The sequence below is a fragment of the Dromaius novaehollandiae genome, chromosome 1 (genome assembly GCF_036370855.1).
Source record: "Dromaius novaehollandiae isolate bDroNov1 chromosome 1, bDroNov1.hap1, whole genome shotgun sequence".
In the NCBI taxonomy this organism is placed as follows: domain Eukaryota; kingdom Metazoa; phylum Chordata; class Aves; order Casuariiformes; family Dromaiidae; genus Dromaius; species Dromaius novaehollandiae.
This window is the reverse complement of record NC_088098.1, coordinates 64960172-64980982: the sequence shown is the minus strand read 5'-3', so window position 1 is coordinate 64980982 and position 20811 is coordinate 64960172. Positions and strand designations below refer to the sequence as shown.

General features: G+C 40.1%; 1 protein-coding gene across 7 annotated transcripts in view; it reads right to left on the bottom strand.

Moving 5' to 3' along the window:
- Positions 1 to 425: 425 nt before the first annotated feature.
- ADIPOR2 (adiponectin receptor 2) overlaps positions 426 to 20811 on the bottom strand; it is a 44021-nt gene continuing 23635 nt past the window's right edge. For 4 of the 7 annotated variants that reach the window (XM_026116957.2, XM_026116956.2, XM_064515077.1 and 1 more), the window contains 6 exons: positions 9934 to 10053; positions 7964 to 8135; positions 7123 to 7309; positions 5813 to 6000; positions 4582 to 4775; positions 426 to 3222 (listed from right to left, as the gene is read on the bottom strand). In XM_026116957.2, the coding sequence (XP_025972742.1) occupies positions 3091 to 3222; positions 4582 to 4775; positions 5813 to 6000; positions 7123 to 7309; positions 7964 to 8135; positions 9934 to 10053 (993 nt within the window). In that variant the 3' untranslated portion in view covers positions 426 to 3090. Of the gene's footprint in view, positions 3223 to 4581; positions 4776 to 5812; positions 6001 to 7122; positions 7310 to 7963; positions 8136 to 9933; positions 10054 to 14672; positions 15907 to 20811 lie in introns of those variants that run through there. The other 3 variants (XM_064515090.1, XM_064515100.1, XM_064515089.1) reach the window with 3 other exon arrangements.

Below are 20811 nucleotides of genomic sequence, written 5' to 3'. Positions count from 1 at the left end.
AGCTCCAGTAGACATCAAGTGAAAGTCTAGACCTTGGGTAGCAAACTTCTGTCAAGATTATTACTGTAACTAAGAAGCAGTAGGGTCCGTGGACATCTTTATCTGCTGCAGTGTTTAAACGTTGAACAGTACCAAAATCTTACTGGCAAGACTAGGCATGTACTCGCTTGACTTGTAGATATCAAGAAGGTGCCACATAGCAGCACTAGCATTTCAGTCACACGATCTCCCAGCCACCAGGCTCTGTTTTAGGAGGCATATAGCAAGCATTAGTTCAACCCTAGTCTTTGAGCATCAGTTTGGTTTCTAGACCAGCAGAAGCCTTTTACCTATGAAGTGTTGGCTGCAAGCACTGGGAAGGAGGAAAGCAAGAGCAACTCTTTCAAATGTCATACACAGCATGGAAAGATCCAAGCTAGACAATATTCCATTTGGTTCTTTTATTAGCAGAAGTTAAGAATACAGCAAGTAATAAGATCCCATCTTATATGGAACCATCACCAGAGTCCCCAACCATCGAAACCCCAGAATGTGCTTCATTGCTTCCAACAGTAAGCAATTTTTAAAAAGAAATATACTGAACAAGGCCACTATTTAATGGGGAAGGAAAGAAGCTGTAGGTCCTAACTATTCTATGGCAATAACCTGCACACAGAGCAAGCAAGCCTCTGACTGCTGAGAGTAAGGCATTCAGGTGCCAACCTGGGAAGAGTTCTCAGCAAGAGCTACAGAAAAGTGCACAGCTAGGTTGTTTTTACTGGAACACACAAACTTCTCGAACGGAGAGACTGATGGGGTGAAGAATAGCAGGTGGAGTACTGTGTTTTTGTAATAGTTCTGTGCTGTTAGGACCAGGTTACAATCACCCTTCAGGGAGTGAGCGTGGGATGATCCAGGATGGAGACTGCCACTTCTGCTGGTACCAATACAGAGGTATCCCGAAGTGCCTTATGGACAAGTCTGCTTCTGATATGTACCATGCTTTTCTCAGATAACAGCATATTTCCTGCCAGGCAATTCTTTACATCTTTGTCAGGGATGCCAATGCTGATTAGCCCTCGCATCCAGTTAATACTGCTCTTTATTTCATTTTAGGACCACACAGACTCATGATAAACTTCTCCTCCTGGCCTACTGGCAGCCAGTGTAGTGATCCGACTGAGAACACATCCCTCCATCTTACAGCCACTGCTGCAACACATCTTTCTGCAGCTGACCTTGCTTTCAAAGGCTTTAAACAGATTCCATTCAAGGTGAAGTCATAATATCCAGTAAATTTTAGGAAGTCATTCTGCTTCTATTTGACTCCATTATGCAAAGTAATTCCCTGAAAAACTCAGGGATATCCACGGTACTGGAAGATCTTTGCAATTCACATTTTTTCCTGAAGGATGAAAATTTAAACTTGCAGGAGACTTAAAGGAAAAAAAGAAAGAAAAAGAAAGAAAGAAAAAAAATAAAAAAACACCTTTACACCTTCCTGCTTTGTGAACTAAAACATTTTATGAGCTGTTCAACTCATCTACAAGAGAGGTAATTGCTCTGAAATTCCAACTAAATACTCCAAGCAATAGCTGTGCCATAACAAACAAAACAAAACGTTCAAGTTTCATCTAACAACTCCAAAGATTCTCCTTCAGTCTGGCTACTGACTGGGCTCCAAAGATCAAGCTACATCAATTAAACAAGAGAAGGGTATATGCCTCCCCTTATACAGGAGGTGTGTCTGCTCCACAGCAATCTAACTGAACTCTACTTCTAGATTTTAAGCAATACCAGGAATCCCACTGCTAAAGCACAGATGGGAAGCAGAGCAGACCTAAAGAGAGGAGAAAAAAAAAAAGGGAACCACATTGGGCTGATTGTAAATTTTTCTCTTAAAAAGAAAAACCTGCAAACCCCCTTGGCATATGGAGCCTAACACATGAGAAGGTAAATGTGCTTCAGGTCTGCAGTAACTGTTAACTCCAAGTCTTAGAGAACACAGCTTCTTCTTTCCTGTCTATCTCAACCCCATCTCTGTTTCCTCTCACATGCTCAACAACTTTTGACAAGTGCATTACCACCATTTTTTTCAGACAAAACAGGGCAGGCCCACAGACAGCAACCACGTACTCAGCTGAGGCCTTTGGGTGTAGACAGGCACTGATGGAGTTGGTCTGTTTGCCATTCCACACGCCATTATCCCATCACGCTCCAATTCAGATGGTGAGAACCAAAACAACTTACTGTAGGTTCCATTACCCAAAACCATACAGGCCTATACAAGCTTGGAAGGCAGCTGTCCCACACGCTTGAGCAGGGCTCAGGTGTACCTTTTGAGTAACTTGAGTAAATAAACTTGCTAACACTGTGACCTAAATGACAACTTGATTAATCCAGCCTTCACAGCCCTTGTGCACACATACTGAACCTATGCCAAGTACTGCCAGGACCCCATATTGCCCAGGGCATGTTGGCCACCAGGAAAAATCTGCAGGGACAACATACCTCACTCCTGGGAATTTTACCTGGTCCTCCTGCAGTCATTTATTTTGTGCAAAATTGAAACAGTGTGTGGTACTTGCATGTTGCATTCTTTACAAAAACCCTTTCTCCCCCCACCCATTGTTTAAAACATTTATATAAATTTTATTTAAACAGAAAGTTAGAAATCTTATTTACAATTTCTTTTTCTCCCAAAAGAGCATCTAAAATCAAATCCCAAACCCTCCAAGAGGATATAAATTTAACCTTGATAAAAAAAAAAAAAAAAAAAAAAAAAAAAAAAAAAGGAAACTGCTAAGCTATCCCTCCCAACATCTACAAATAAATATGGCGTTGAACAGAAGCCGATTTGAAAAGGGTCCTCTGTAGCTCAATCTGTAGATCCCAAGAATAAATTAGGGCTTCAGAATTTCCTGGTCTTCAAATTGATTCATTCCATTGCTTGAGGTATAGAATTTATCTTGGTTAGTCAGAATCCCCGTGAAGCTCCATGCTCCATCAGCTGAAACTTGGATTCTTCTTAGGTATTCATTTTGCTAGCCAGTATGCTTCAACCGCGCTTGCGGTATTGTTTTGGTTACGATCTTGGGCTGAAGGCTGGTTTTACTGCATTCCCTCCTCCTCTGTGCAGCCTCCTCCAACCGTGAAACGGAATTCCTGAAGGTTCGAAACTCCATGGAAATGCACAAAAGCACCAGCCACTACAAAGACGTGAAACAGCTGATGGGAGTGGAACTGCGAAAAACAAAATACTTCCATTCAGCCGGGGTATTTTGGGTTCTAATGATGCTCTGCCTCTCAAAAAAGCCATACATTCAACTGAAGTATACCGTAACACATAGCAGTGCCTCAAGTCACAAGTTGCAAAGTTATTTAAATCCTGTATTAAGCCTATCCCTCTCCTATCATTAGCAAAAGAAAGAAGCAAATTCTCTATACAACCCTTTCCACTGTCAACTTAATCACCTGATCAATCAACAAATGCTATACAAGTGCTACAAGCGTATCTTTGGTGAGAGACAAAGATAATTTCAGAGCTTTGGCCAAAAGGCTTAAAAAGTGTACTTTTTAAATTAGTCCCTCAACAACTAATGGGCACACCACTCACTGGCGGTTTATGATTAGAGGGGCTATGTCACACAGTGAATGGGTATGAACTCTGCTCTGATCATGGGCATGAGTTCTATGGAGTAGATTTTCAAAACATTATTTTATTTCTCTGTCACAATGAAACAGAGCAGAAAAACAATGCAATGTTATATTAAAACTCTGAAAGAACCAGATGTTCTGAATGTATGCTCAGGATGCTAATGATTATAGCATAGCAGAACAAAAGCCATGAGGGAGCTACATGACAAAGCATACCCTTGTTTGAGAAAGACATACTAATATGGATAATGGCATTGAATAATTTCTGTAAGTGTGCATTGCAGGCTCCATGGGAAGCTTGGAAAGAGCTGGAGGCACACCAGTGCTTTTGGAGCCTAACTCAATATCATAACAAGGTTTTGTTAGGCAATTTAAACAAAAATGTCTCTGGTATTTCTTCACCTGGCAAGCTGGTGCTGTGCAGAAGCCACTCAATCCAGGCACCATTCCCATCTGAAGTCTTCTTTAGGTGCCTTAAACTAGTCTAATGGAAGTACAGTGGCCTGACATCTTTCTCAAATGCCCACCCCCCTCTGATCTTTAGTCTCGCTCCACCCCATTTCTTTCTCCACATTCACCACACATTTCCTCTACCCAGTCTTCATGACCCTTTTCCTCATCCACATTCACCCACCCCACTTTCCCTTCTTCAGGACCAGAAATCCCTCCAAAGTTCATTAGCTCTATCCAATATTTTCACTGGACATACAGGATGAGAAGCCAGATGCTGTGGGGATCCTAGGGAACACACTGGAAGCAACCATGGGCTATTGCTTCCCAAGGTAACACATGTGCCTGTAAGATCCTCAACACACACACACGCAAAGTTGCCACTCCCAGTGGAGTAGTTCAATATTTATAGGAAAACACCAAAACAGCATCCTCTAGCCTCAAAGGGAGCTGTCTTTCATGTTGGTCTCCTCACCAGTCATTTTGTACACTCACCCAGATATCACACTTGCCAGGGAAGAATCTCTCCGGGATGCGGGCAGCATATAGTGCAGCACCAGTGATGTACAGGCATGCCATGAGTGCCAGCCAGCCTATCTGCCCCATTGTGGCTGCCTTCAGGAGCCCCTCAGAGATGACAAAGTGCAGGGTGGGAATAACCCCACTAAGACCCAGTCCTAGAAATACTCCTAGGAGGTTAAAAAAAGGCAGGAGAGTCAGGTTTGAACATAGTGGCAGAAAAGGGAGACAAAGAAAAAAAAAAGAAGAAAATAAGAACAATGGAGGGCTCACTCAGTGTTTGCGAAAGTAGCAGAAAAGTGACAACTCTTGAAGCTGAAGATCCCCAGGATAGCTTTAATGGAAAGTAAGCTAAAGAATACAGAGACTTCCTTGATATACCAAAAGTTATTTGATTAAACATTCCTGCAGATACTGAAATATTTCATTTAACGACTGTGTCTGCCAGCTTTAATATACATAGAGCTAGTTACATTTCTTGGACTGTAGAGGGCACTGAGACTACATAAACTATGTTGCACTTTACCACAATCTCTCAGGAGCAAGAGAACAAGGAGTGACAACAAGGAGATTATTTACCATTTTAGTGTACAAGTAATACTAGGAAACAAAAGAGTAGCATCTGAGGTTCATTTGCCCTGTATGAGAATATTGTTTACTCATTTAGATTCTAGCAAAATCTATTTTGGTTCCTTTGATCATGTGAGGAGAAAAGCTGGGCTCTGTCTCAAATATGTATTTTATTTAGACAAATCATTCAGATTAATTCAATCATTCAGATGATTTGCTAGTGTCTGAGCCTAGTATTACAGAAACAAAACAAGCAGTTCAAGAAATGTATGCATGCATACACCAAGCAAATCATTTTTCTAGGGACCAGAGTTGCTCGATAATGCTAGAAACTTTCCAGAGAGTAAAGCTTTCCAGAGTGCAAAACTGCTAGATAATGCCAGAAATACCCTGTACTATCTTTCCTATTACGTGTCACTGACCATTTCAGAAATGCACTTCCAGTACTTGTGCTAGCTGTTATTTGTGCATCCAGGAGGCTATAATCAATGCTGAAAGAACACCCATCAAGTTCCCAATCCAAGAATATTAGCGTTCTGTAAGATTATGCACACTCTCCCCAAGACTGTTTTTTCAAGTGATAAGCAGGAAGGAGGGAAGAGAGTTAAGAAGCAAAACAATTAACTTCAGGTCTTACCTGCCCTTACACCCCGGTATTGAGGGGTTGCAAACATGTCCCACTGTGAGACAATTATGGCTGCAATGCCCAGGACACAAATCACAATCAAGTAGATGAAGCAAGGCTGCGGGTTGCAATAGAAGGAGTAGTACAGCCACGGTACAAAGCTGCCCATAATGAGAAGTGCAATGCCGGAATAATCCAGCCTAAAGTGGAACAAAAAAAAAATCAATTTGATTTAAAACATGAAACTTAGGAAGTTCTCATACAAACACTCTCTTCTCCAGTACTTACACCAAGGGCCTACTTATCCGTGTGAAATGAAGTTATTCTCACTATCACAACTTATTCCTTGACTGCAAATTTCCATCAATGCCTTACTACAGTAACAGATTACCTTGATAGGCAACTAGTAAGGCTATTTTTGGACAGTCATCAGCAAGAATATATAGCAGCCTTTAGATCAAGACCTTTTGAAGGAACCTCAGATAAACCTTTGGATGAGGAAACAGTGTTCTGAGCACACAAAAAAAGGCACACAGTATGTTATGAGAGCACAGCCAACACAAACACTTCTGTGTCTGACAAGTATGTGTTAGGAAGGCATCAGCTTAAGTGACCACTGGGGAATAACGTCACAATTTTTCAGCCAAGCTGTTTTTCTAGACATCAGTAAAGAAAAGAAATTCCCACAGCCGCTGCTTTTTACCACTCCCCAATAAAATGTTCCTGCAAGAGAAGATGAAGTTAAATCTCCAGTAAAGGATTTTAGTTAGTGGGTTATTTTAGAGATGGTCTTGCAGATTTCACAATCCCAGGTTGAGCAGTCTTAGGAAATACAAGGTATTTAGCATCTAGCCAAAGCAGAATGCTTAGTAAAACAACAATGACAAGAACAAAAAAGCTAAACTAAAAAAAAAAAAAAAAAAAAAGACATCTTGATACACATGGTGAAGCTGTCTTATGGAAGAAAATTTAAGATTCAAAGTTACCCAAAATAATTTGATATGACAGAAGTGAGTGACAGTCACACCGAAAATTCAGAGTCCTGTAACTAAACTCTAGGTATATTACTTACAGCAGTAATATATATGCACATGCCTGCCAAACAGTGGTGAAGAATAGTTTCTAGACTAAAATGGCAGCACAAAAACCACCACACTGCAACAATGACTAGAAGAAACTGCATTGAATTTCAACTCAATTCTGTTCTAAAATACATGCAGTCATGTAATGAACAACAACTTCACTGCGGCTCCAGGCAGGAGTCCCATCTCTGTTTTCCCAACAGTTTCCTATGGGCCCAACCCTGTCCTCTAGACACTTACTTGGAGAAGAGCCGAGAAACACCTTCCGAGTGGCAATAAACTGTGTGGAAGAGCCAGGAGAAGGAGAGACAAAGTATGGCTCCCAGAAAGAACAATCCAACAACCACTTTCTCCTGCACAGGTGCTACAAAGGACATGTTTGGCCGGAACATGTAGAAGATTCCCAGACACAGGAAGAACACACATCCTGAATAACAATAAGGCAGAAAGGTGTCAAGTTCATGCAAACTGAAAGCTTTTATTTAAAAAAAATGATCTTAATGTCTGGGAGTACTGAACACAGGAATTGCATGACAACTAATGGCACATACTGAATAAAGCACTGCCCTACTTAATTTAGGCAACCATATTTCTGCCTCAGACTGAAACAATACAGACCTGCATGGACTATTTTTACTTGTTTTGCAAGATGCCTGACAGTTGGCTGGACATTCCCAAATTATGAACAAACAAACAAAAAACCTGTTGCAAAATGTGAAAGGAGAAGGACATAGGTCTTTTCCGAAGCTCAAAGAAACCCCTTCCTTCAAAGTTCCTTGCAAATTGAAAAGCATTCAAACAAGTTGCAATACAGGTGTGTACCTGCGCCCAGAAACGTGAACTCAGTTAATACCTATAGGACTTCAGAATAGAATCTATTGGTATTTTGTTAACCATCAGGAAGCTGAATGCCACAGTTAAAGTCCCATCCAGCCTTGATGGGAGAAAATTGAGAGGGACAGCAAGTTAACCTAACAGGTTACTAATGGAAGGATAATGCTTACTACACCCTACTCCTTATCTTGCTCTGAAAGAAAAAAGAGTAATGAGACCAATAACCATTAAAATAAATTGAAAATACCTAGAAGATGCGTCCAGATGTTACCAGTCTCTGTGTGTATTCTGAAGATACTCTTGAAACAAGCCCGGAACGAAGGCATGGGTGGTCTGTGCCCATGCAACAAGTAGTCATTGTCCTTTAGCCAGTCAGGCAGAACGTCGTGGGGGATGACTCTCCATCGGCCCTCCCATACCTGGAGGTTAGAAGGGTTTGGTTGAACACAGGCAATTGAGTTCCATTAATGTATGGCAAAAGCGGTTTTACTAATTTGGATTTTCTAAGTTAACGTGTTAGTGCAGCAAACAGAGAAAGGGATCAATGGGACATCTCTGAGAAAGACTTTACACTTGAAATATAATGCTTAAGTCAGTCTTCCCTATTCAGCTCAGTGTATCATTATAAACTTGAGCTGCACCAGGAAGAAATACCTCAACACTTCATTTAAATGGGAAAGCTATTGGGCTTTTCGTTGCTTAATGAAGGGAAAGCATCTAATCTAGCTGCACATTCTGTTATACAGATTTTCACAGATCATCTCTTCCATTTAATTGAGTAAAGTAGCCTATAGCTAGTCTACTCATCAGTACTAATTTAAGCTATAAAGCATGAATGGACAAGAGTCCAGTGAGAAGTGTCCAATCCCTTATCCAAGTTGGGGGGGGGGGGGGGGGGGGGGAACAAATTTCTCCCACATGCCCAGAACAAGCAATAACAGATTAAGGCAACAGATCCATGACTCTCCCAATTCTGCCAGATTTCTTCTTAAGGGAGAGAAAGAACGTGTGCACACATCTATTCTTACAGCCGATTCCAAATGAAAAAGTGTGCATAGCTGTTCTTAGCACTGCTTCAGTGACATAAGATACATATAATCTTCAGTTTGGCTTCAGAAGCAGCACTGCCAGGTAGAGGGGCAGAGAAGTGCTTTATGTACCGGGGTCATTTCTGCAATGTTCCTTGGATTTGCCATCTGGCTAGTAATACAGGAGCCAGCCTGAAGAATCCTGCAACACTAAGTTTAAAAACTACATTCTTATTTCAGTTTCAACATCAAGAGTTCACAGTGTTTTTAATCAGTTCTGCTCAATCTTTCCCAGAAGCAAAACAAAACTAACCAGAATAACCATCCCAGTTAAAGACACAATGCTCCAAAAACAAATTAAAATATACCCAACAAGAGAATTAACTTGTTTACCTCATGAACAAAAATCTGAATTTTGAACAGCAGGAGGGAACTCATTTTACATAAACCACCCTACAAACATCTAAAAAGGGGAAGAATGCATAGAAACAAAACACAGAAGAACACCTGGTAACTAGCATCCCTCTGTAAAAACATCAAACAATAGTTCATAAAACCAAGAGGACCAAGTGTACGAAGGGGCAAGACTTTTTCACCAAGAAAGAGGGGCCAGAGACCAGCACAGACCGTGACTTCAAAGTGCAGCAAAAACTGAGCCAAGGTCAGCAATATTTACAAAATTTACAATGAATTTATTCAAATATACGTTACAGAACCCTTCCTCCCCGCCTCCACTTGGGTAAGAGACAAAGCTAATTCTATGATGGATGCAAATGGTGCTGCGAAAGCAAAATATCTGCAAGTCTGAAGCAGCCTGGGAAAAATTGGCCTTGTAAATGAAAGTGCCTTAAACCAGAAATGCTGGAGAAAGCATTTATTCTGCCTTCCAGTCACAGGTGTTTCTCAGAGGCTCAGTTGCACAATCAGCTTTAGAGCTTCTGCTTCAGTTTGTAACCCCTATTGTTCCATGCTTTACAATTTATTCATTTATGGCAGTCTGGGATCCCAAAAAGCTGTAATGTTAGTCGTTACAACAAGAGATGCCCATTCTGGGATGGTGTGTACTTGCTCTTCTCCACATTAGCACTGCAGTGGCTACAGGTATATAGTCTGTTGGTCATTTGAACTTCCTATACAAGGAAACTACTTGGGTAGATTTTTTTTTTTTTTTTTTAAAACATGCTCTTACCTTACACACAAATTCTTCCATTCTCTCCATAGCATGGTGGGCTTGTAGAAGAGGTGACATACCCATAAACCCTTCATCTTCTTGAGGCAATTCATCATTGTGGTTATCCTCCTCCGAACTCTAGAGAGAAAGGGAGGGGGGAAAGAGGGAAAATATTTTGTAGGAAGATGGACAGAAAGGCAACATTTAACATACAAAACTATGATTATTTGAGGTCCTGACAAATAAAGAAGTCTTCTTCCCTTGTATTGTGCCGAGGAAGGAATCCAAAACAATCAGGAAAGATATTAATATTTATTTTACACTCTCACATATCTCAGAACAACGCACACGTCAAAGTATTATACAGTTTGCACTTGTTTTCCCCAAGTTTGGAAGAAAGTAGTGGTGTTCTGTAAGGTACACTTCATTAGAGCCTATAGCCTATCCACCTCTAGGGATAGACTAATTCCTATTCTACGTTTCAATGCGACTACCCCTGCCTTGGTGCCACTATAACGTATCTGGCATTTTAGGATAAGAAAAATCAAGCCAAGGGCAGGAATCCATCAACCTAGCTATAATTGCTTCATCTCAAATTTCAGTTCAAATCTGGAGTTCTATTCTGTTTAACTGACACTTCTGTTTACCTCATAATCCAGTAAAAGACACATTCATTTCTATTTGACTTTCAACATATTCCAAAAACTAGTATGGGACTTCTTCCAGCTAGAAAGCAGTGACAGACATTGGAAAGTTTTAAACAAAATTCAAACAAATAAACATCCATATCCCCAAAGCCCATTGAGAGCTATGGAAGGGAAGAAAAAAAATAAGCCTGGATTTTCAGTTGATATATGTATCACTAGCAATTATATAGGAAAGAGTCACTGGATTTGGCAATTTTCTACACTATGTTGACTTCCCATTTAAGTAACACCATGCAAGTAACCTACATATGATACATTCTAGCTTTCCATTAGAAAAAAAGGAGGATTGCATTCCTAGGTTGCACAAGGCAGAGCATTGCCAGCAGGTCAAGGGACGTGATCTCCCTCTACTCAGCCCTGGTGAGACCACATCTGGAGTGCTGCGTCCAGTTCTGGGCTCCCCAATACAAGAGAAACATGGAGCTACTCGAGCAAGGCCAGCGAAGGGCTTAGATGAAGGGACTGGAGCATTTCTCAAATGAGGAAAGGCTGAGAGAGCTGGGCCTCTTCAGCCTGGAGAAGGGAAGACTGTGAGGGGAAGATCCCCTCTCAACGTGCATAAATATCTGAAGGGAGGGTGTAAAGAGGATGGGGCCAGACTCTTTTCAGTGGTGTCCAGCAACAGGACAAGAGGCAACAGGCAAACTGAAACACAGGAAGTTTCAACTGAACATGAGGAAAAGCAGCTTTACTGTGAGGGTGACAGAGCATTACAACAGGTTGCCCAGAGAGGTTGTGAAGGCTCCTTCTCTGGAGATATTCAAAAGTCATCTGGACGTGATCCTGTGCAACGTGCTGTAGGTGACCCTGCTTGAGCAGGGGGGTTGGACTAGATGATCTCCAGAGGTCCCCTCCAACCTCAACCATTCTGTGATTCTTGGGGGGGGTGGGGGGGGGTATCAACATTCCTCTTTGCCTACTACAATGTTCATAGCCCATCAGCAACTCCATTTAATGCTTCAGCTTCCAAGGTAAACAAGTTTAAGAAAGCAAGAAAGGAGAGAATGAGCCTTTTGCACCCTTTAAGCTTGACAGAGAAAGCTGCCACATACCTCATGACCAAGGCAAGAAAACCCCACAATCCATTTGCAGACTGGTCTCCTCCATACCACAAGCCCTGACACTTTTTGTCCCTCCTACTCCCATATCAGGGTTAACAACTTTATATCAAGATTAATTATCAGTAATTCAGTCTACAGTGACTGAGAATTTAATATATAACCTCCTGTTAATTCGTTAATAAAGTGCATGAATGTTCAAATTAATAACGTCCTGTTTGAGTTTTGCATCAGAAATCAGATCTTGCCATACGTGTCCCACATTTACAGCTCTCTCCATAGGAGTAAGGCCTTGTTAACTATTTCCGTCAATAAGTTATCTGAAAGAGCTCCTTAAACTTTTTTAATAAACAAAAGGAGACCTCAAATTTATACAGTCAACTATCCAGATTCTTCAGTCTTTTTTTTGGAGAGGGAGGAATGACATGCTAATACTTATTTATACATCCGAGGGTTGTAGTAGCCCCCTGTAACTTCAGCTTTTGAAGAGGTTCCCTTACATCATAGTTCTGTCGAGAGAGGCATCAGGTAACACAGATACCTTAATAGGTTTAACATCCTTTTAATATACACACACATCCTGTTGGACCAGAAAGCCTGTAACAAACAAATTTGGTTTCATTCTCATTCAGGAACATTTACTGACATATTTCCCACGCTATCAATTTTATTAGCTTCCTCCACTAATGGATCTCTACTTTAGGATTCTCAGTTTTCAATATTATTTATAATTCACTCAAGGTCTGGATGAGACACTCATTATGATAATCTGCATACCCTTACAAACCAAAGAAATCTTCAGTTTCCAAGATCATATCCTATGGAAAGGCAAGGCTGATATTTAAGTTCCAATGCACCCGATGTAAGATGCACTGCTCTGCCTTTTAGCCATCCCCTCCCTCGGCACCACACAATAACCAACTGAACAGGGCAGTGAAGTTAGTGATCAGCTTACAAAACCGGGTAGACTGAAGGAAAAAAGGTCCTTCACTGAATCAAAGCCTGTATTCATTGTAGTCTGCCCAGTGACTCAAAGCCAAAAAGTGACCACTTCCCCCTCCCCTACATACTCCCATTTCTAGAATGATAGGAAGACTTAATTTGAACAGACCGTAGGGCTTGAAGAGCACTGCTATTTATGAGCTAATCCAAAATGTTTGCATTTTGGCAAAGTGCCTACAAACAAATCATTACTGAGCTTCTTTTAGTGATAAAAGGAATTCGTATCATATATACAGTCCAGATTACTGCCAGAAAATGGAACTGGTTTTACTATCTCCTTCCTGCTATTAAGCTGTAAAATTAGCATTCAAGGAAAAAACTAAAGCTCCTGCTAAGGAGGAAAAATGAGGTCCATGCTGGAACATCTGTCCTCTCTCAACTCCTTCCTCTGATATCCCATTAAAGAACAGTAAACTATGCCTGCTGGAAGTTGGAAATATATAGCTGGAGTGCAACACCAATGCCATTTTTCATTTGGAAATCTGAAGGAGTCTATTGACCTTCAAATTCTTCAGGCAATGACTGAAGAAAAAAAGTTACCACTTTTCTGTTCAGAAGGCATATTGTTATTGTAAAGTTTCCACTGTGACAAGTTCCTTTTTATCTTAGGATTACTATATTCTCTATTCTTCGGTTGATCACATCAGTAATTCAAAAGTACTTCTAGAACATAACAACATAAGTAATCATGTGCTTTAGGACCCTTTTTCAACTGTTTCTAAATTCTGACCATTCCAGGGAAAGAGAGGGGAAATAATTCCACTTGTCTACAACAGTGCAAGAAATGAGAGCCCAAAACAAAACTCAAATACTCCCACTTTTAATGCAGCATCCTATATCCTGAACCAAGTACTTCCAGAAGTAGTTTTTGCCTTTGTACTTTCCAGATTGTTGGCTCAAAGGATTTCCCCTCAGCTAATATTTCAGATGCTTTTTGGTGTTGTCAAATTTACTCAACTGCTTTTTTTTAAAAAAAAATCGAAAAAGTTGAATAAATAATTCTAAGTAGTCTGTAGGGCATTTGGAAATATTTGATTTTGAAATGAAAACCCTCATTCACTTGCAACAAGCAAACTTAGATCATCATCATCATCTGCCATTCTTCTGCTGCACATATGCAGCAACGCCTAGAGCCAGTCTTTCACACAAATCAGAAATCATGGCTCCTACATACTTACACCCTAGAGGGGCTGGATATCTAATTCCATGGAAACTTAATCCTTCCAATTTTCAACTTACCACCTTTGCAGATTCATAAAGTGTGAAAACTACCAACAAACAGCACGGATACCTATTGATATGTAAACTACGGAACAAATGTATAAACGGATCCTGAATTGAATAAATCATACCAGAAAATAAACTAAACTTGAAGGACAAATGACGATAGTTGGAAGATAGTTCTACTGGTTTAAGCATATGTATTTTATTTTGGGAAGTTTTTCAGATCCCTTTGTGATAGTAATGATAGACAAGAAGGTAAAAAGAAAGAGAGCAGATTTGATTATATCATTCTGTCCAGGATTCCAGGCAATACTCTTCCAGAGACAGATCTTGTTCTAAACAGGAGTTTCAGAGAATCCTTTGGTGGGGATGAAAAAGGCTCAGTGCTAAAACCATGACTTAAAGCAGTGGAGCAAACAAGAGCAAGAAACCTTTTTTTAAGAGCCCAGTTGCACACTGTCCTACACATTCTGGTTTTAATAAGTTTATTTTAACATTAAAATCTCATTCTTCTATAGCAATGGCACAGAAGCCATAATATGTGTTTACATTTAATACAAGAATTTGTTGCCTGAATGCCATCCAGAAAAATCAGATCACATAGCAAAAGACTTTGTAACAGGCAACAAAACTACAACAAAACTTGGTCTAGTAAATTCAATACACATGCCTACTACAACAGCTTATCCTTCTCAGGCAGGTTAACAATTTCTATATGATCACTTTCAAATCTGTTAGCAGGTATACTGCTTACTAATGCACTTACCATGGAAAAGCTTGCCAGAAGTCAAGCCACAATAGTAGAAAGAGATTTCAGAAACTCTTTGCCCACTTCTGAGAAAGCTGTATTCTTTGGACTTCAAATGGTACAAATGTAGTTCCTTGAAGTCAGTTTAAAGATTTAGAGAAAGCTTAATTAGAGTTTGCACATGATTATGATCTTGTACAGGCAAGAAGCAAGCTGCTGTTCATTACTTCAGACTGCAATTTCACCAAAAAAAAATCATCTACCTGTGCTGTGTTCATTACAATGTGCAAACCGAAACAGAAATCATACTTGAATGAAGCAACCCATAAAGCTTACTGCACCACAAGTGGTCCTGTCTCCCTCACCCCTACCTTCTGTCTCACTGCTTCTGGCACTCTGACTCTTGGATTGATTAGCTGATCCTACCCGCTAATCTGGCTGAAGTTACTTACATTTTTGCTGCCTCAGCTTCCCTTTACATTATCAAGTTGAATCAGATCACCAAGAGATTTAAGGAGCTCAAGGTAGCATAACAGAAACAAAGGGAGCATCAGCACCTGTTTTACTGAGCTCTGCTGTAGACTACTTTCTGTGGACCACTTTCAAGAATGAGTGTCCTTTCGGTACTTATCAGTTGCATGCTAAATGACCTCTAGTCTCCCTTTTGGTAATGTTAGCCAGCTAGAAAGGAGCCTAAGAACCCTAGCAGGCATGGAATAAGGAAAGTTAAACTAATACACACTTCCATGGGCTGCTGTAGTCTCAAAACTTTCAGCAGCTTTCAGGACTGCTCTTTCAGAAATTTCATAACTTCCATTGGTTGTATGGTATTTGAAGCAGAACCAGAAGGGCATGTGCTAACTAATGACACGAGTAACTGTAACATGAGTCACCTAAACCAAGAAAGGGCAGAACTCACCCGTGATAAGGCTCCCTTTTGGGCAAAGTCATCACTCAGTTACTTGAGGGCCTAACTCACAGTGCACATACCTACATGGTATTAACTTCTGGAGTTAAGAAAATCCCACAGCTGAAAGCTCAACAGTTTGTGATGCCAAATCACTATCAAGATGTCACTGATGCCCTAAAGCTACTATCATGGGAATTTTCAAAGCATGATTCAGTCTGCTTCTGTTTTAAAGTTCTCGCTGCTTCCTTCAGCTGCTGACAGATGTTCTCTCATTCTCCTCTTGATCCATGTTCAGGAAGAACTTTGCCTCAGTATGAAAACACCTTTGTACCACAGGCAAGACTGTTCAGAAAAAGGAATGGCTTGATTAACCCTAAGTCAATGGGACATTATACAACTCAGTACTTATATACAATTCCCTTTTTAAAATAAAAGTTAGAAAACATGTGTTGCCTCATTTACAATACCACTGTTATCCCCTATATTAAACTGAAGTCACAAAGTCTAGACATGAACTTGAAGTTCTTGCTCTGTTTATCTTGATCACATCAGATGAATGAATAATAGTGTTTAACATGACATTCAAGTCATTTAATGTTTCTTGGGGCAGCCTGCCAGATTCAGTAACCTGAGAGCATTCAGCAAAATGGCCAAGATATGTTCAAGGCTTTAACATAAAAATACTATTTTTCTATTCACAGTCCTGTAACATCTTTTTCAACTAGCCAGATTGCTTTTTTCAGCAACTTCAGTGTGCCCATTCTGTCAATTGACCTTTTACTAACTGGTCTTTCGTAAAGGGAAAGGAGTGGCAGGCAGTGCCATGCGATTTCTACTAAAATCCTGGGGCACAGTTTTCAGAATTTCTTCAGCTTATGTTCTTTGGATTGTAAGTAATCAACCGGAAAAGCGCAGCACCTAAAGACCTTCCTTGACTTCCCTTAACTCTTGTACATACCAAGTTACTTTAGAACAGCTTTGCTATTTAGAGGTTACATTTGCTCTTAATCTGACAGGGTTGTAAATGTAGACACACCACAGTTGCCAAAAGGCTAACTACATCCATCCTCTAAACACAAAGGTGCACAAAGCTGTTTTTGCTGTCATGGGACCAAAAAAGAAAAAAAAAAAGTAGTCTTTTATTAGTGCTGTGCCAGAGACCCTTGCAGCCTATTGGTCAAAGTGTTAAGTGCTTTAAGGTTCCTGGAGTTTAGTATTTTTCCTTTGTAGGTCACCTTCTTATAAAAGCTACACTCCATTTAATACAGCACTTGGAAACAGTTTTATACAACTGGTTATGGGTGATTGCTTGCTGGCACTCATTAAAGAAACAAGCACTAACATTCAACATTTGTTTAGCAAACAGTCATAGGAAAGTCACATTTTGGCTTCAGCAACCTTGCTAATACACCCTTATTAGAATTAGCTGCCTTGTTAAAAGCCTTCAGATGAAAAGGGTTTGTTGAAGCTGAGCAGTAGCAACTACTGATTTTCTGTCAATGTTCAGTACTGGATAAAGACTAAAGGCCCCAGTGCCCACATGTGCTCATCAGTACCCTCTTTGGAGAAAGGCCCGTAGAAGTTGCATCTGCCACAGAAGATATTCACATGCCATTTTCTCTGTCATTTTTAATCCTGACAGTAGAAAACTAAGAAAAAAAGAATGCTCTGGGTTTGTGCAAAAAAGTGCCTGTTCCCCCCCCTCCCCCCCAAAAAGAGAGAGAGAGAGAAGAAAGAATATTGCTGAACTTCATGTAAGAGCAAAGTCGGGCAATTGAAGAGCTGTTGGAGGAAGATGCAAGTTAACCCATCAGCACAATCCTGTATCACCCTGACTGAAAGGCTGTCACTTCCTTCCCATTACTGCCCAAATCAGGCAGATATGATCTCCATAAGAACAACGGAAAAGAACTGTGGAATCTAACCTTTGTCCAGGAAAATAGTTGCACCAGTGAATTTTAAACAAAACCACTCCCTCTCTCTCCTAGTTTCAACACACAGCACAGCAAGGAATGGTTACAAAACCAGCTGGCAGGCAACAAACTCAGAGTACCAACACATCCCCTCTCACATAGCTCCCAGACTTAAAAGGAGACAGTCAAACCCAGCTGCAACTCAAGAAGCCATAACCTATTGCAACTTTCTTGCTAATTCCCAGGAGCTTTCCAGGAGACAGGACAGAGACAGACACAGCCCTTTCCCACATTACCAGACTTTTGGGCAGAAGAGTGTCTACTCATGGTTGACCAAGTCATCAAGCTCTCTCTTTTCTACAGACATTCAAGCTCTAAAAGCCTGTTAGTAAAGTAGGCACATTAGCATCTTTGTCAGTTAAGGATGACCAGGCAGCTACCCAACAACTGAAGCCTGTTGAGCCTGGAAACCATCTCCATAGACACATCATGTGTCTTCATACTGTTTAAACAGAAGTACTCAGATATTCTGTTCTGTATATCCACAGATGTTTTTCTGTGCAAGAAAAGGCATATTGCAGGGAAAGATAAGCACTTGCTTCAGCAACTAGTAGTCTGAGAACAAATATGCATTACTTTCAGTGCCTAGAACAGCAAAGGAAGGAGAAATTCAGACGTTAAGATTTTTTGACCTGAAGGAAACAGGCCAATTCACATGCTTTCAAAGAAATAACACTCTTCCCTAAGATTTGCATAAATAGAGGAATGTAAGAGCAGATACAGAAATCTAGGGAGTGGGAAAGTTTAAATATAATCCACTTAAAAACAAAAGCAAACCTGTTCTGGTGAGACCTCAAATTTTATTATGCCAGGCCTCTCCCACACCCACTCCTAAGGCAATCTCAACCAACAAAACCTATAATGCAATGCAGGAGAAAGGCAAATGCAGAAGCAAATTTTTTAACCAGAAGTCCAACTGCCATTAGTAAAATGCTAGATGGAAAAAAGCTTAATAGTTTCAAACAGGCAAGAAGATTGCAAGCAGATCTATAAAGGAAAAAAGTTAAAAGACAGGCAGAATTTACAAGTATCAGTTCCAGGGAGACTACTTTTAGGGCTTAAATGTCAAGCTTTGACCTGCAAGACTTCAACTGAATATTTTTAATTAGAATAGCATCCACCATAGAGACAAGTTAACCATTCCACAAATTTACATGCATATTTTTGTGAAAGCTGTTTTTGTAGGCTATATAGATAATACATGCACAGTTCTGTAACAGAAAAGGCTTTGAGCAAGTTCTATGACCCCAGCTAAGAACCGCGAGTGATTTACTCACCTTCCAATTACTCTTAAACTTTTCTTTTATATCTGAAAGTCTGTTATGTCCTTCTCTCCCCCTCCTTCAAGCTATTTTGGTATTTAGGCCCTGAAAAGACTCTCTAGCTGCATGCAAGTATCAAGAAGTTTGTCAGAGGTCAAATTCCACCTGAAGTGAAAGCCCATGCCCCATGAGAAGTGATCCAGCTGAATATTTGCCAAGGTTTCTTCTATCCACTCAGATGACTTGAGAGCTATGCGTACCACCTCCCAAACCGCTACTATAGATTATCAAACCCTTCAGACCAATAGGCCCCCACTTCATGGAGGCATTTCTGTGTCACACAAGACAACTGCACAGTGCAGCTCAACTGCAAGAAAGGAAACACAGTTCAAGAACATGAGTCGGATGGTTGGAATAAAGGCAAAGAAAATGGTTCTTTTGTTCACCTCCTGTCACTGACGGATTAAAGTAGAAAACGAAAGAGTCAAGCACAGGTTTTTAGGGCAGCATAAAGAGCCCATTCATCAGGTTATAAAAAGTCACATGCATTTGCTTGTGTCAGCTTAACAAAGCCACAGTAAGAGGGATTTCTTTAGGAGCTATGACACTGCCTGAATTACAATAGCAGTTGAGACATTTAATACTAGAAAAGGAGAAAAGATGCTGTCACGAAGGCCAGACAATCCAGCATGCTACAGGAGAGAAGCACCTGCTTAAGAGTGCTTTGCCAGCACATATACGTAACACTTGTAACACAGTGAAAGGAAAAAATTTAAAGTTGCAAAAAGGAAGAAAAGATTATGCAACTTGCCCAAACCTCTTCCCACCACAAAATCAGACAGGTTCCTCCTACGAGAGGAATAGAAAGTCAATACACAAGTAGGCAGAGGAAAAGCAATCTCATGAAGGGAAGTTTGGGGCAGATTTGATATATTAAAAAAAGCTGCAAGGATATAAATAAGCTAGTATGATCAAATATTTGTATGCAGACAAGAGAAGAGAACAATGCAATTTTATCACAGGACAAAAATATAAGCTTTTACAATAATGTCTCAAGTCTTAAGCCCAATAAGTTTTATGGAAGTATCATAATTATTAGGATAACTTTACAGGATGATATTCAAGAAAGTCAATACCATTAGCTTGTTGTAAGTAGAAGCATCTAAAAGCTTATTACACTATCATGGATGTCCTGATGAAGACATTAAACAGCTCTTATCCACTTTGCTTCTCCAACATATAAATTCCTGGGTTGTTACTTTTTGCTTCAAAGAGGTTGCATTTGACTAATAAAATACTAATATACTGGGCACCACTTAAGTCCTTTCACAAGGCTATATTTAGCCTGTATGCCTAGGTACCATTGCCATCTACAGAACAGTGACAGCCTTGCATTACTATTACCTAATAACAGCCTCTTCAAGACTAGAGGAAAATCATGCTTTTGAACTAATAAGTCATTTCCACTGAGACTGTTTCACATAGCCATAATGTACAGTAGAGCAAAAAGTAAATCCTAGCTTGCATGTCAATGTATTTGAGTAACAGCGGTACTCAGACTTATATAGCATAATGTGTTTTCTAGATTATTTAGAATACTGCAGTATGTCACAAAATAAAGGCCATTTGGCAAGCTAACATTAGTGCATTTGACAGCAGAGAGTTTGGGGATGCTTCATCCAAGGCATCAAGCATCCCATTTCTTGAGAGGAAAAACTAATACCACCACAGTATCAAAAACAAGAAAACATACAGAGGACAAGGGAATAAAGATTAGGCTTAAAAAAAAACAAAAAAAAAAAACAAAAAAAACCCCCAAAACCAGGAAGTCACATAGGGCAGAGAACACCCTTTAAAATAGATGACTCCTAACACATTGTCAGATTAGATGTAGATGTGTTAAAACTATCTGCTAGTGCAACTCAAACTTTTATCTGACCTTAGCAGATCCAGTCACTAGGACTCGACACAAGTTATACACATGCATTATGACTTTCCACATAATGCAAAGA